The sequence below is a fragment of the Macaca nemestrina genome, chromosome 16 (genome assembly GCF_043159975.1).
Source record: "Macaca nemestrina isolate mMacNem1 chromosome 16, mMacNem.hap1, whole genome shotgun sequence".
Taxonomy (NCBI): Eukaryota; Metazoa; Chordata; class Mammalia; order Primates; family Cercopithecidae; genus Macaca; species Macaca nemestrina.
This window is the reverse complement of record NC_092140.1, coordinates 91,589,724-91,605,479: the sequence shown is the minus strand read 5'-3', so window position 1 is coordinate 91,605,479 and position 15,756 is coordinate 91,589,724. Positions and strand designations below refer to the sequence as shown.

General features: G+C 37.5%; 1 protein-coding gene across 4 annotated transcripts in view; it reads left to right on the top strand.

Moving 5' to 3' along the window:
• The first annotated feature begins 196 nt into the window (after window positions 1-196).
• LOC105486020 (neurobeachin) overlaps window positions 197-15,756 on the top strand; it is a 747,447-nt gene continuing 731,887 nt past the window's right edge. For 3 of the 4 annotated variants that reach the window (XM_071081645.1, XM_071081644.1, XM_011748658.3), the window contains exon 1: window positions 449-757. In XM_071081645.1, coding sequence (XP_070937746.1) covers window positions 464-757 — 294 coding nt within the window. In that variant the 5' untranslated portion in view covers window positions 449-463. Of the gene's footprint in view, window positions 758-15,756 lie in introns of all 4 variants that reach the window. The other variant, XM_011748656.3, reaches the window with a different exon arrangement.

The following is a 15,756-nucleotide window of genomic DNA, read 5'->3' as shown; positions in this document are numbered from 1 at the left end:
AGCGGCGGCAGCAGCGTCAATTGCATCGGCCACAGCCTGAGCTTCAGCATCGGCCAGCGTCGTGGCCAGCTGCTCGCGTCCTAGGGCTTCTCGGAGCGGCGGCAGCATCTCCGCGGGGGGCGGGCCGGGCCGGACGGACCGGGAGAGGGAGAGAGCAGAGGCAGCGGCAGCGGCAGCGGCGGCGGCAGCGGCACACCTGCTGGGCGGGCACGGCCGCTTGCCCGGCAGCGGTTAGCGGTACCGCCACCGCCGAGAATAAGCTTGCGGATCCCCCGCCGCCTCCGCGGGGGAGAGCGCCGGAGCGGGCCGGGCTGAGACGCAGGCGGGGAGCGGGCCCGGCGCCGCGGCGCTGGTGGATGCTGGGGCTCCGAGGCGACGGCCGGGGGGCGGGGGCCGAGGCAGGTATAACGGTACCGGCGGCGGCAGCGCCGCTGCTCTTCCCTTCTCCTCAGGAGGGGGGCCAATGGCGAGCGAGAAGCCGGGCCCGGGCCCGGGGCTCGAGCCTCAGCCCGTGGGGCTCATTGCCGTCGGGGCCGCTGGCGGAGGCGGCGGGGGCAGCGGCGGTGGCGGCACCGGGGGCAGCGGGATGGGGGAGCTAAGGGGGGCGTCCGGCTCCGGCTCGGTGATGCTCCCCGCGGGGATGATTAACCCTTCGGTGCCGATCCGCAACATCCGGATGAAATTCGCAGTGTTGATTGGACTCATACAGGTCGGAGAGGTCAGCAACAGGGACATCGTGGAGACGGTGCTCAACCTGGTAAGGAAAAGGCGTGCTCTCCATCTGCTTCCCCAGTCCCCACATCCACCGTCCCTAGCGCCTTTCGCTCCCACCCGCCACCCCAAGGGTCACACGCGCCGCGCGTCCCTGGGAGCACAGAGCGTTCAGCCGGTATTGCCCAGCGGGTGACCTGCCTGCGCGCTGCCGGAACCACGCCACCTCCCTCCTCTCCTCTTTCTGGTCCTCTCCTGCCACCTGAGCGCAATGCCCAACTTAACACCGCTTCTTATCACTTTTTAGGACCACGAGTAAACCAGTCCCCGCGGTGAAGGTTTTGGGTCGACTTTAGAGTTTAGTTAGGAGGTGAGGAGGCCTCCTGTTCTCTGGGGTTCTTTTTCTCACACTCTTTATTGTCCGTGGTGTCGCTCTCGGAGGATGACAGCCTTGCCCCTGGAGCCTAAATTCCCCCGTGCTGCTGAGATGTGAGAAGCACATTAGCTTCCGACTTGAGCAGCTGGGGTGTGATGTTTTCGAGGGAGACAGAAAATGATGCAGTTTTGCATCTGTCTTTAAATATTCCAAGGCCATGATGGAGAGTGTTGTGTCTATCCATCCCCCTCCATCTCTGAAGCAGCCGTCCCTTCTTTGTAATGTTGCCCTGAATATACTGATTTCTTAGTAATTTTTTGTGCACACAAGGTGTGTGAGGACACCAGATCATACAGGTTCATTTCTGTGGTTACCTTCAGTAGCGTGGCATGTGGGTAAAGACTAAAGGAAAGGTTTGAAACGCAGCCCTAGGTTTTGGTTTCTTTCATGATAAGAAAGAGTTACTGCAGAAGTGTGTATGACTTAATGTTTTGCGCTATCTACAGAGAGGCTCAGAAGCGTTTAAGATGTCAGGGAAAGAAATGGAAAGAAATAAGGAGATGAGAATCATAAATCGAGGAAAATTAACAGTAGTTCATATTTAGTGCTTTGTAAATGGAGTTTTTTTTTTCCCCCCTGCAGCCAAGCTTTTTAAACAGTTTTCTCTGCAATATCTAGTCATTGACATACTGAAAGGTTGGGCTTTGGGAGGCAAGACATAAATCGGGAGCAATCAGTTGAGTATTGTATTTGGTGTGGAGTCACAGGAACATAACAGTATGCTTACAGGGGTGCTTTGTACACCCATGCAGTCATTTTTCAGCTAAGCAATTATTTTTACTTTATTGGAAAACTGAGAGAAAGCCGCAGCTACACCACTGGTGTCCTGAGACATGCATTAGATAATGTCTACGGTTTATGAACCTCCTAAATGCACAGAAAAGTTGAAGCTGTTTTTTTCCTTTTGCTAGTGTGTCAGGTCAAAGGAGATTATCTGTCTTCGTTATATTCATTGTTGTTTAAAACAAAACACCTGTTTTTACTTCTGTGTGCCTTTCAAATAAATCATCATGAAAAGTCAGTGTAAGTTTGAGGGAATGTCACTAAGTTGGTATAACCAAGTTCTTTTCAGGGCACTACTGGAAATATGGTTTTCTTGAGTTTAAATTTTAACTAGTTGCAAATAAGAGGTCAGTACTTGCCATTTCTTTTTAAAAGAAGATAAATGAAATCTCCAACTGTTAGTATGTTAGCAGGTAACTGTATTTCTGTAATTTAAAGGAACACATTTTTAGTTCCAGTTTTGATCTAACCAATATCATTTTTATGTTAGATTATATTAGGCTATTTTAGTAAGTATTCCTATGCTTACTTAATACATTTTAACCTGGTAAGAGGCAGTATAGCTTTCACAACCTGGAAACTGATTTGAATATATAACCAGTTTGGACTCTGCAGCAGTAGCAATGCATGCTGAATCAGTTCTTCACAGATGGGGTTTTTTAGATAGACGGTAGACTAAGAAAGGAAGTGAAATGTTTTTCTTGAGATGAAAAAGAAATTTAACTCTTCAGAGCAGTAAAAATCTGGCATGAAGTTTCAGTATGCAGACATTTCAGAGAACTTTACAGTTAAGCTTAGAGTCACTAGAAATAAATACTGAGATAGTGTATCCAAAATCTACTTAAGACTTTGTAACTGCAATGATATTTTAAATTTAAAGAGGTTTAAAATTTCTTTGTATGTATTTAAAGAATGCAATAGGTTTTTCAATAGAAACTTTTGGGGAAAAGAATAAATGACAAAAGGAGCTGTTTATTGCTAAGTTGTTAATTATATTAATTACGGAATATAAATTAGTCATTTGAAGTGCAATATTTCTTGAACTGTAGATTTAGGGCTTTATTGTGCAGTACACTCATGAAAATGTCATATGAAAATTTAGGTGGATTCTCAAAAAATATGTGGAAGTCATGGGCGTTTAAAAAACGAATTATCAAACTTAATTCTATTTATGTAATAAGTAAACCAGTAAAATCCATATAGGACACTCAGTGATTCGTTAGAGTTTGGAAACCTTTAATATTAAATCTAAAATGAATTTTTTTAAAATTTTCAGTTTTAATTTAACACTTTAAATAAAAATGTAAGGTAAAATAGTGAAATACCTATTACTGTGCCCTGAATGACAGAAAAAAAAGAACTAATGAAACTTAAAAAAAAAAAAAAAAAAAAGAGGAGTTTCTACCTTAAACAATACCCTTGTCTCAGTCACCTTTGTCAGTACATTTTTCTTTGTTTTCCTGTATATTTTTTCTTCCTATGTGAGGATACTCATAAATACTTGGTTTCTAGGTGCTATTTCTCACATGCCTTGGCCAAAGAATTAAAAGCTGGGCAGAGTGAAGTTTAAGCATGCACTAAAGTGTAGGACTTCTTCAACAGAGCAGTGGCTGTAATTTTTCTGCTTTGTTTCCCAAAGGTCTAGAGACCATTTTTACTACTAGGTGGTTTGTGGGAGTTTGGTGAAGAATCACCAATGTGATATGCAATAAAATGAGTGATTTTTATTAGAGATGTATGTATTTTGTATAATGATGTTATAGTTGACTTAAAACATTGAAATATGGAATGGATAATGTTAGGAAGATAGGTAAATTAGTTTGTGAATAAAATTACAGTCTGTATTGTCAAGGATTTTGCATTGTAGCTCTACTAATGAAAGAAACTGATCGTTAACAAACTTTGGCTTCTGGAGGAATTATTTAAAGTGGCAATATAAGAGAATTTAACTATAGAGAAGAGATTTTGTTGATTGTTTTCAGTTGTAAAGCTGGCATACTCCCTAATCAAACTAATCTATTCTTTTGTAAACACACTTAACATATGTTTATATAAGCTTTATTCATATTTGAAGTAAAAGCTATGTAAATATGTGTTATCGTTGTTTATAACATGGAAGTTTCTTTTATAAACATAAATTTCTAGAAAAATATATTTATAATAGAGGATTAATATTTACTTAGTGAAAGAATTCATAATTTTTTTGGAGTGGCTTTCTTATGTGTTATAGTATAATTCTATGATTATAATTATGGAATTATAGACTTGAAGATTTTTTATGAATAACTGAATTCATGAAATTTTTTTCACGAAATTTTTTCATGGATTTGTAATTTTTTTTCATGAGTTACTGTGAGTTGTATCAGTGTGTCTAGTTGTAGAAAATGATATTTCCTCTGATTATTTTTTTACACTCTAAGTGGCATGCTGTTGGCTGAGCTGGAAACCTGACAGGATGCTTTGAGGGGATATGTGGTTTACTGAGTTTCTTTCATCTTGGCTTATGGATCATGGTATTTTTGTTAAAAGGGTAACTTCAAGGTGTTTTTTGTACTTGAATATGGCAGTAACTCTTCTTCCTTAGAGTTTTTTTTTTTAAATTTTGCAGATTGATAGTCATAATTTTCGTTTTAAAGATATTTAGAATTTTACAAAGAAGGTGTCTTCTGCATTTGAATTATATGTATTTTAAAAATACACAGTTGCATCTTGGAATCATAGAGGTCCTTAATACTAATAAAACCACATTTATATTAAAATAATTTCATGCATTTTAATTTATGTTGATATGTAAGCCTTTTCATATTAATTTGAATTGTATTTTATTCTCATGATTGGGTATGGAAAATAAAATTCAGGATTCACATGTAAATGCTCGGAGTTTCAATATCTTAAGGAGTTTTGAGGTTTTCCATAGAAAATTTAGTCATATAATGACACTAAGGCAGCAAATATTCTATAGTCTATTATCAATTTATATTAATTTTAAATAAATGTTTTGTGTATTGCTAGCTGCTTTTTGGCAAATACTGTGCTGTTAATTAAAAATATCTCAAGCTTCTTTACTCTTTTGCTATGCTTTTCCCAGACAGTGTGGAAGAATTTATTGGGTCTAACAGACTTAGCCCCCATTTTGTGTCACTGGTATAGCTGTATTATAAAATTCAGTCATCTGCTTTTTTTTTTTTTTTTTCTCTATATACGGAACATATTGTTATGCATTAGTTCCAGGTTTTCCATTTCTTGTCTTTAAACAATGTCAGCATATCTCTTTGGCATCACATATCACCCTGTAGCATTGCAGTTATTTATGTGTGTTTCCCTTCCTAGGCTGTGAACTCCAAGAGGGCAGGAACTGATTTTATGTATCTTTATTTTTTGTATTTCTAGGCCTTGGATAAGTTAAGTGCATTTGTAGTGTGCATGACACTATCATAGGCAGTAATGATTATGGTCAGTTTCTGAAGTTATGTTCAACATTACGGTCCAGACCTAGGATCCTGAAATAAACTCATATATAAACTCAACTCATATAAACTTCATGTATTCCTTATTCTTCAAACTAGAAATATGTGTTCAATGTGTATAATATTACCTGGCTGTGTAGGCATTACTGCATATGTAGATGTTATTCTGAACTGGCATCCGTTAATAAGTTAGAATCTGGTAAAAACTTTTCAGTAAACTTTTATTTATAATCAAATATAATCACATAACAAGGTCATGTTGTTAACAAAGAAAATACGTAATGCATTGAAGAGAAATTATAGAAAATACTGTAAGCATTTGTCATATTGCCAAGAATAGTGAATTTGTTCTTGTGTGTCTGGCATACATTTCACCTCTTTGTAGTGGTACCTCAGTTTTCCTTTGATGATTCACTCATTCCCCATTTGTAGTTCAACTGGTTTAGGTGGGTCGACCCCACTGCCTGCCTTGAGGGTCAGACATCTAAGCCAGGTGTGGCAAGAAAAGTGGTGATTGGTTCAGGGACAAACATTTAACTCAAGGGTAGCGAGCCAGAGTAGGTTCCAGGAATTGTGCTGGAAGGCATTCTGATGGGGATGCTGAATGTGTCAATTCTTTTTTTTTTTTTTTTTTTTGAGACGGAGTCTCGCTCTGCCGCCCAGGCCGGAGTGCAGTGGCCGGATCTCAGCTCACTGCAAGCTCCGCCTCCCGGGTTCACGCCATTCTCCTGCCTCAGCCTCCCGAGTAGCTGGGACTACAGGCGCCGCCACCTCGCCCGGCTAGTTTTTTGTATTTTTTAAAGTAGAGACGGGGTTTCACCGTGTCAGCCAGGATGGTCTCGATCTCCTGACCTCGTGATCCGCCCGTCTCGGCCTCCCAAAGTGCTGGGATTACAGGCTTGAGCCACCGCGCCCGGCCGTGTCAATTCTTAAAGAGTTGTAGGTCCCTGTCTTAGAATTTGACCAAGTGTGAAGCAAACAGCCTCATGATTCTGTTGGAGAACGTAGAGTTCTTTTTGTCTGTGGTGATTATCTTCTAACCATTAAATTATTTCCTTTAAAATTTACTATTGTTATTTATTTCAAATCAGTGTAAGTTGGGCTTTTTTTTTCACTTGTAAACAGAAAGAATCCCCAGTAACATAGACATTAGTATCTGGAAATGACACATTGTAGGAAACAGACCTTAGATTTTGAAATGGAGTGGAAGGCAGTGAGAACTTTGTGATCCTCTAGCAGTTCCTTTTAAGGAGTTACAGAGCAGCTATTTAAATTGTCACCTGTGTTATCTTTGTCAATGGAACTACTGAGGTTGGAATTTTAGGGATGTTGGAATGTTTTGGTCACTTTTTGGGGTCTTTGATAATGTCTTTTAAGAGAGCAGTTAACTTTGGTCCAAGTTAGGGTGCTTGAAAGCAAAGCAGAAAGAAAATGTAGCTTTTCCAAGGCAGAGAGGCTCTTTCTGCCTGTAGCTGCCATCCAAGATAGTAGGGAATTAGAATATTAAAGCTTTGTAGGTCATAAAGCCCTAAGTTTTTACCCCGTGCTAAAGTTGGTAAGAGGAAAGCCAAGAGTTTAAATTAGAACCAGATAAAGTTCTGTCTGATAAGCTTCTCCCAAGCCTCTCATGCAGCATACGGCAGCCTTCTGACCAAAGTAACAGTAATCCAGTTGTGAAGAGCTTTAAAATACGATACAACCAGGGAGCAAATGATAGAATAGCTGTGCCTCCTCACCCAGTTTATTGTTTCACATTGCTTCAAGGAAGATCATTAAGCTGAGGGTTAAGGGGATAAGAGTACTGGGAAGGCCTGTTGCTATGAGACTGAAACTTAAAAGCTGACAAGATCCTGACAGGATCGCATGTTTTGGTTGCGAATTCAAGTCCTTTGACTTAAGTAAAGTGACGAAAAACTTATCAAAGTTTTAGGGAAGCCATACTTGGAGAGAAACCTCAAGCCTGGTAAACAAAGGCCTGTATTCTTTTACTTCTAAGGCACTTCTAAGCTCCAGCAGTATAGCTGCTAGAAGGAAAATCTGCATTATGGAGGATAAGAAGTGAGATCTTCTGAGATAGTGGTAGTGAATGTATTCACATTGGCCGACCCAAGGAATTCCATTAGCAAGGACAGGGAATTCTTGTTACTCTGACCAATGATATATGGTTTATGCTTTGAATTAGTTATCATGGTGTTTCTTTAACCTTCTCCACTCTTCTAAATGCAGTTATTGTTACTTAATGTTCTTTTACCATTGTATATTAATTAGAGGGTGTAGTTAAATTTATTACATAGCTATATAATTGGTCAGGTTTGAGGTATCACCAAGAAGAATATTATCATAACACAAAAATTTCAGACTTGAGGTTAGATGCAGTAATTCGACTTTGTCTTTTTTCATCCTCTGGTGAGGTGGTAAGTACACTTTCTATTGTGTCTAAGATAGCCATGTTAAACATGGATATGTAAGTAGTTATATGTATGAAAAGAAATGAGTGTCTGAGATGGGTGGGTAGCCAAGGACTATAATGTTACAGATTTCTGCCAGTTTTGGCTGCCTAGCATCCATTCTTTCTGTTGTTAACATTCTCGATTTTTTGATATTCTTTTAGGGAGTCATTCTTGATTTTTATGGTCTGGGGCATCATTGGACTTTATCCTGCTTTTCTGGACCAGACACAGAAACTGATGTCTGGCCCGACAGTAACTGGTATTGGTTATAAAATTTAGCTGTACTTCTGAGACAGTTTGATAATTTCTTTCTGAAGAAGGAAAAAGGTGCTTTCGCTGGGGTTGCTGAAAATGTTAGAATGTAAGTCTAGAATTGACTACCATCTGCACCATGAAGGCAGATTCTACTTGAAAACAGAGCCGTTAAAGAGGCACCTAAAACCAAGCAATACATTGCTGATGGCAGCTTTGGATCCCCTCAAGTCAGTTCTATCTCCAGATATTTCAGTGCATCACTTTGCTTTAAGCCAGTTTGAGGTGGTTTTCTATCCATTTGTGCCCCCAAAGATTCCTAATATTCTAAATTTAAAAAAAAAATACTTCAGGTATTAAATATTACAGGATGAATCATAAGAAAAATGTTTACTTGTCAAAGGACTTGATATGTTTCAAGAAAGAAGAAATATACATGGTTAATTAATAGAAAAATATTCACTTTGGCTAAATAAGAACATAAGGTAACAGATAACATGAAAAAGAAGTGATTAAAAAGAAATGACCAGCTGGTTATGGTGGCTCATGCCTGTAATTCCAGCACTTTGGGAGTCTGAGGTGGGAGGATTGCTTGAGCCAGGGAGTTCAAGACCAACCTAGGCAACAACCCTGGAGGTTGAGTCTGCAGTGAGCTGTGATCATGCTGCTGCATTCCAGCCTGGGTGATGGAGTAAGACCCTGTCTCACAAAAAAAGAAGTGATGATTGTTTGCCAGGGCAAGTTAAAATAATCTTAAATGTTCTTGTTGGGCTCGTAAACTGTTACAGCTATTCTGAGTGACATTTTACCAATATGTATCAAGGATTTTAAAGAGGTTTCTATAATGTATTCTTAGTTCTTTAGGCTAAGGAAAAAATACCTGTGGACAGGTATGAAAATTTAGTGTATTTTTATGATGTAACGTATGTGGCAACAACTTAAATGTTCAACAATAGGAAAACATTAAATATATTATTTTTACGTCCATGTTATGGAATAACAGCTATTAAAACTTACCGTGCCTCAGTTTCTTCATGTGTAAAATGGGATTTCAGCCTTGTAAGATAGATACGCAGGTCGTACAGATTAAATGGGTTAATATATGTAAAGTGCTTGGTATATAGTAAACTTTACTTAGTACTTACTATTGTTTTAATTCTTATCTTGGTCCAGAGAATCACCTGACTATAGAAAGAAGTAATGACTTACTAAAACTGATCTGTCCTATTTTAGCTTGGAGTACCTGAGCCTGGTGACCTGTCAGGGAGGGGACTCTTAGGTACTCACAGATCATGATGTCCTGCTGAAGCACAGGAGATCTGTTGTCTTGAATCCTGCATAGTCTTTATCAGTGCCTGAGGTAGTTTTTCTGATTTCTTTCTTTGAGGAGGGTGAGAAACTGGGGAAGGAAGAGACAAGAGGTAACAGGAGTTCCTTTGTGTGGAGTCTCTTCCATCTCTTCTCTCAGGTGGCTGACTTTCACATGTAGATGTAGTAAGACATGAATGGTGATCCAAGGCAAATAGTAGCTCCCTCTGGGAGTATTTGCTTAAATATTTAGAAGACTACTTGGGTAACAAGTCTAAGGGGCAAGTTAAAGGATTACAAACTATTTTATGACTATTTTAGAAAATAATATTAGCCTATAGTTTAATAGCTCTTAACTGTTTACAATACACTTGTGGAATTGAACACAGCAGTGTTCTCTAATCCTTAGAATAATTTCCTTTTATAAATACCATACCATTTCTGCTTTACATATGTAGAAACTAAGGCTGTAGAAAATGTGAAGTAATTAGACAAGGTTATCTAGGTACTAAGTAGCACAGCTGGGACTTAGACCTTCAGGTTCCAAAGCTAGAGTTCTTTCCCATTGCTAAGGAAATGTAACTAGTACTTAGAAATTATCCCAAAGACAGCATGTATGAAGAGATGATGTTGGAAGGGGAGGGAGCAGCCAGCCTCAGTGAGTTGCTTCTCTTGTAGGGAATGTGTCCCATAGACAACTTAGGACAGGCTATTCAGAGGAAATTAAAAATGAATGCAGGTCAATTTAATGGATTTATACACAAAAGTGACTTAGCAAGAACTATACCATGAGTTATTAATATTTGAGTTTTGGGAAATAATTGGTTATATGGTAAATGGCTTTGAATTTTATGTTTTCACTGGGCATAATGTGGATACTTGAGAGATTACTCTGAACCAGAATAATAGTATGCATTAATATATTTACAGAAAAAGTAAATTCGTGATTTTCTTGTTATATATTGGAGGTAATTATTTGAGCCACTGTATATACAATGTTTACTTGAATAAAATAAATGAGTTATAGAAGGAATATACTAGCATCTGGATATAATAATTTCTAGTAATTGTGATTTCTCTTTCAGTTTATGAAGGTAGAGCAAACATTGATTAATAGCAAATTTTATGGGAGTAAAAATATCTACATATATTTCTCTTTAGCAAATACTTTCATTTTCTGAGAGAAATAACTTGCAGCAGATTAAAAGATGGCATATACATATTTTTATGTCATTTAATTTTTTTACATCTGGGAAGGGAATTGGCATTTATAGATTGGGTTTGGGTTCATATCTTACGTTTTTAATGTCCTCTTCCAACTCCTTTGAAGTAAATGGGGATTTACTTTAGTATAATAACTAAACTATAACTGAGGTTAAGGAACTTGTCTGAGGTTGCAAAATTGCTTAGTAGCAGAATGAGATCCAAAGCTGGATCTTCCATTTCCAAGTTTTGCTGTTTAAATACACCATTACCTTTGATAATGATGATGATGACGGTGATAGAATCTTTACATGTCAGGCACTGTGTTAAGCATATGACCTGTGTTGTCTTATTTAATCATCTTGACCTAGAATGTGAAAGAGTCAGTGAAATAAAGTCATTGTCTTTCTGAGCTAAGCAAGTCTGCTATCTTAAAAGAGAAGTGTTTTCAACTCTGAATATATAAACGATACTTGATTATAAAATGACATAGAATTATTTCAGTTAATTTATACTAATTCTTTATAACTTGATCACCCTGTCAAAGTCCTTGAATTTAAATTAAGTATTTAAATTTTTTTAACCTTAGGAGATATGAGTTATCAGTACAATAATGTTTCTTTTATTATAATATATTGACTGTTACTTGATAATTGTTACATTTCTCAAGTCATCATATTCTTCCATTTTTTGTCTAAAGAACTGCTCATCTTTCAAGATTTAGTTCTTACCCTATTTAAGTGACATCTTCCCTGATATTCCCCTAAAAGTTATTCCTCCCAACCCGTGCTTTCCCATAGAATTTTATACATATTTCAGATTTAGTACTTACACATTCTATTTTAAATTACAGTTGGCCCTCTATATCCATGGGTTCCATATCCGTGAATTCAGTTAACTTTGGATAGAAAATATGTGAGCAAAAGAATGGATGGTTGCGTCTGTACTAAACATGTATAGACTTAAATCTTGTCATTATTCTCTAAACCAGGGATTCCCAACCCCTGGGCCATGGACCTATTAGGAACTGAGCCACACAGCAGAAGGTGAGCCATGGGTGAGTGAGCATTACCACCTGAGCTCTGCCTCCTGTCAGATCAGTGGTGCCATTAGATTCTCATAGGAGAGCAAACCCTATTGTAAACTGCGCAAGCAAGGGATCTAGGTTGTGTGCTTCTTATGAGAATCTAATGCCTGATGATCTGCGGTGGACCAGTTTAATCCCAAAACCATCCCCCCTGAAGCCCCCATTCATGGAAAATTGTCTCCCATGAAACTGGCCCCTCGTGCCAAAAAGGTTGGAGATCACTGCCCTAAACAATATAGTATAACAAGTATTTACATAGCATTTACATTGTATTAGGTGTTGTCTGGAGAGGAGTTAAAGTACACAGGAGGGTGTGTGTAGGTTATGTGCAAATACTACACCATTGTGTACCAGGAACTTGGGAATCTATGGATTTTGGTAACCACAGGGGGCCCTGGAACCAATCCCCCAGAGATATCAGGGACAACTGTGTTTGTTTACTTATCAGACGGCACTAGAGGCTCTGAATCTTTTGAGGATCAGAACATTATCTTACCTTGCTAGTACAAGTATTTAACATAGTATCTGGCATTTTGTGGTGTTTAGTGAACTTTACTCTGAACATTTTCTCTCAGCTTTGATATAGTTACTTTGCTTGTTTTAGTCATGTCCAGCTTGTGTACAAATCTTAGCTTTGCAGGCTATTCTGATTCTTTTAATTTCTACATTTGCCTCTTGCTTTAACATTTCAGTTTTTATTTTTATTTTTGGGTGGCGGATGATTGGTATAACTACATGTATACAGTTGTCCCTTGGTATCCATGGAAGATTGGTTCTAGGACCCTTCAGGATACCAAAATCCATGGATGCTCAAGTCCTTTGTATAAAATACCATAGTATTTGCATATAACCAATGAATATCTTCCCATGTACTTCAAATCATCTCCAGATTACTTATAATACCCAGTGCAGTATAAATGCTAGGTAAATAGTTGTTATGTTGCATTGTTTAGGGAAGTGACGAGAAAAAATGTACATGTTCAATATAGATGCAACCATCCATTTTTTAAAAGAAATATTTTTGATCCCCTATTGGTTGAATCTATGGATATAGAACTCATGGATTCAGAGGGCCCACTGTAAATACATGGTTTATGTTTTTCAAAAAGTTTTCTTGATATTTGAGACTGGTAAAGAGTCACAATGTTTTCAGATCTGGTCAATGGCCTGACTCTTTCACTTGCATAGATGAGGAAACTGAAAACCAGGTAGGTTCAGATCCTGTGGTCCTTCACAGACTAGGATTAACACCCAGATTCCCTGACCCTTAGTCCACTTCTTTTTTCATTTTATCTTGATGACTGTAGTTCCACTTTGCTTCAGCTCATTTTCTGCTTTATAACTTTTACATGGAAACTTCTGTTTTTACTCCAGCAGGTTCAGAATACTTAAAATGATAGTAAAATAAATTACTGAATAATCCTAATCTAGTGTGCTATTGCTAGAGTCAGGATACTTCTTGGGTACATAAAAGAGTAACATAATTCATACCTTCAAATAACTTGAAATTCAGAACAGAGAATGGAAGAATAAACAGATAAATTATAATGGATAAAAGTAATATTGTAGAGATATAAACAAAGTGCTGTGGAAACATTAATGGAGTTACTAACTTTGCTTGGAGGAGTTGGGAAGGCTTCATGGGTAGATGTCTTGTGAAAGGAGTCTTGAAGGACAAGTAAGTAACTGTTCCAGGATTAAAAGAGCAGGAAAAGAACAACTTTCCACAGAGGGATAGCTTGTACAATGACAAGAGCCACGAGGGAGTGTTTTCATGGTTTTTTGCCTTAATGCTGACTGTAGACTACAGTAAATTAAATCAACTTTCTTTTTGTAGAAATCATTTTTTTCCCCTTAATTCTAGTAGTACAGTTGACCATTCATATCCTTCAGTTAGGAGGAGTTAATTACCCCTCCTTGAAGGAGGGTCAGCCTTTGGTTCTGTTCAGGCCTTTGACTGGTTGGTTGAATGAGGCCCATCCACATTAAGGAGAGCAATCTGTTTATACAGTATACTAATGCAAATGCTAATCTCATTCAAAAACACCCTCACAGACATTCAGAATCATATTTAATGAAATATATGGGCACCCTCTGGCCCAGTTAAGTTGACACCTAAAATTAACCATCATAAGGGGTATGTATTTTCTCTATCAACTCTCCCTTTTATTTGACTGTTGAAAGATACATTGTTATACCCATTGCAGAAAAATTATAAACTGTGCACATAGTAGGCATTTAATAAATATTAAATGAATGAAGTACAAAAATAAAGGAATGGCTCACTGGCAAAAAAGAGGACTTTAATTTTGAGTATATTATACTTCTGAAGAGAATGTAAAGATGAATACATGAAAATTAACATTAACATTTGGCATTTACTTTTATTTTCAGTAGTCTTTGAGATGAATGATGAACTTTTTAAGGATATTAGTGTTTTGCATTTATAAAAAATGAAATTTATATACAAATAATCAATTTTTTATGAGAGCAAAAAACTATGACTTTGAAAATCAGTACAAGTGGTTTTTTTTTTTTTTTTTGGTCATTATTCTAGGTTCATTCCCAGGCTGGCCTGATTTGTTCAAAGTCTTGATATCTTTATTTTTTATAGAAGTAAAATATATGTAGCATATAATTTATTTCAACCCTTTTTAAAATTTTGTTTTCAATTGACACATAATTGTATGTATTTCTGGGGTCTAATGTGATGTTTTGATAGATGTATACATTGTGTAAAAATCAAATTGGGGTACTTAGCATGTCCATCACCTCATCTATTTATCATTTCTTTGTGGTAAGAACACTCAAAATCTTCTAGTTATTTTGAAATACAGAGTGCAATATTGTTAATCATAGTCACTGTTTATTTTAACCATTTTAAAGTGTACAGTTTAGTGGCATTAAGTGATTTCACATTGTTGTTCAGCCATCATCATCATCCACCTCCAGAATTTTTTCATCTTCTCAAACTGAAATCCTGTGCCCATTAAATAGTAACTTCTATTTCTCCTCTCCCAACCTCAGGTGATCTGCCTGCCTCGGCCTCCCAAAGTGCTAGGATTACAGGTGTGAGCTACCGCGTCTGGTCAAAAGTAATTTCTATAGGACTCAGATTATTTAGTTCTATTTATTTAATATCATGTAGAATATATACACACACACATACACACACATACATACACATGTGTGTATATATATACCCACCATAGTGATATTTATATAAAAATTTATTTTTTCCGTTGCATTAGTTTTGTTCCCGTAATAGAGCTACTCTTGATTCTCTTCTCTTGAAACTTCTCTGTAATGCTCCACACCCAGCCCTAACCCTGTATTTTCATAGTATTCCATCTCCTTCATCTTTATTACAAAGCTTAAAATAATTAAACTGGGAAGACAATCTTAAAAGATGAGGGAGGTGAAGAGACTCAGCAGGCCAAGCCAGAATTCTGGCACAGGAAAAGAAAGAACAGGAACACTCACACATGTATAATTTTTGTTGTGTCACCTAAAAATCGATGTATGGACAACAAAACTAATTTGTTATGTATGATTAAGCCTGATGATTTCACTTCCTTACTAAACATTCAGCAGTGATTTTATCCCAACTCCTCCTTTATCTAAAGCAAAATACTTGTAATTCATTTGTTTCTTAAGAGATTGTAAACATGTTACATTAAACAATCTGAATTTTAAAATAAAAAAAGATGGAGCAAAAACTTTTATCTTTCATCCTACCTGTCTAATTATAGGCTTCTAGAGAGCATGACCAATATCTGTTTGAACTTATTTTATATAACATACAACTTCTGAAGATACGTGTTTTCGCTACAACCCCTTTCTTTTTGTATTTTTAAGAAACAACATACAATTTTTTACTTTTATTATAGTCCTAGCTTAAATAACGTACTCAAGGCTTTTCAGTCATGGATATATTTATGCCTCTTTTGAGTCTATTTATAGCTGTATTTGTCTCCTTGTTTGCTTCTTGTTCTAAAGTTCTGCTGCTTCTTGTTTGTGTACAGCTTTACTATCCAGTGTGGAAGCCCATTTCTTGTG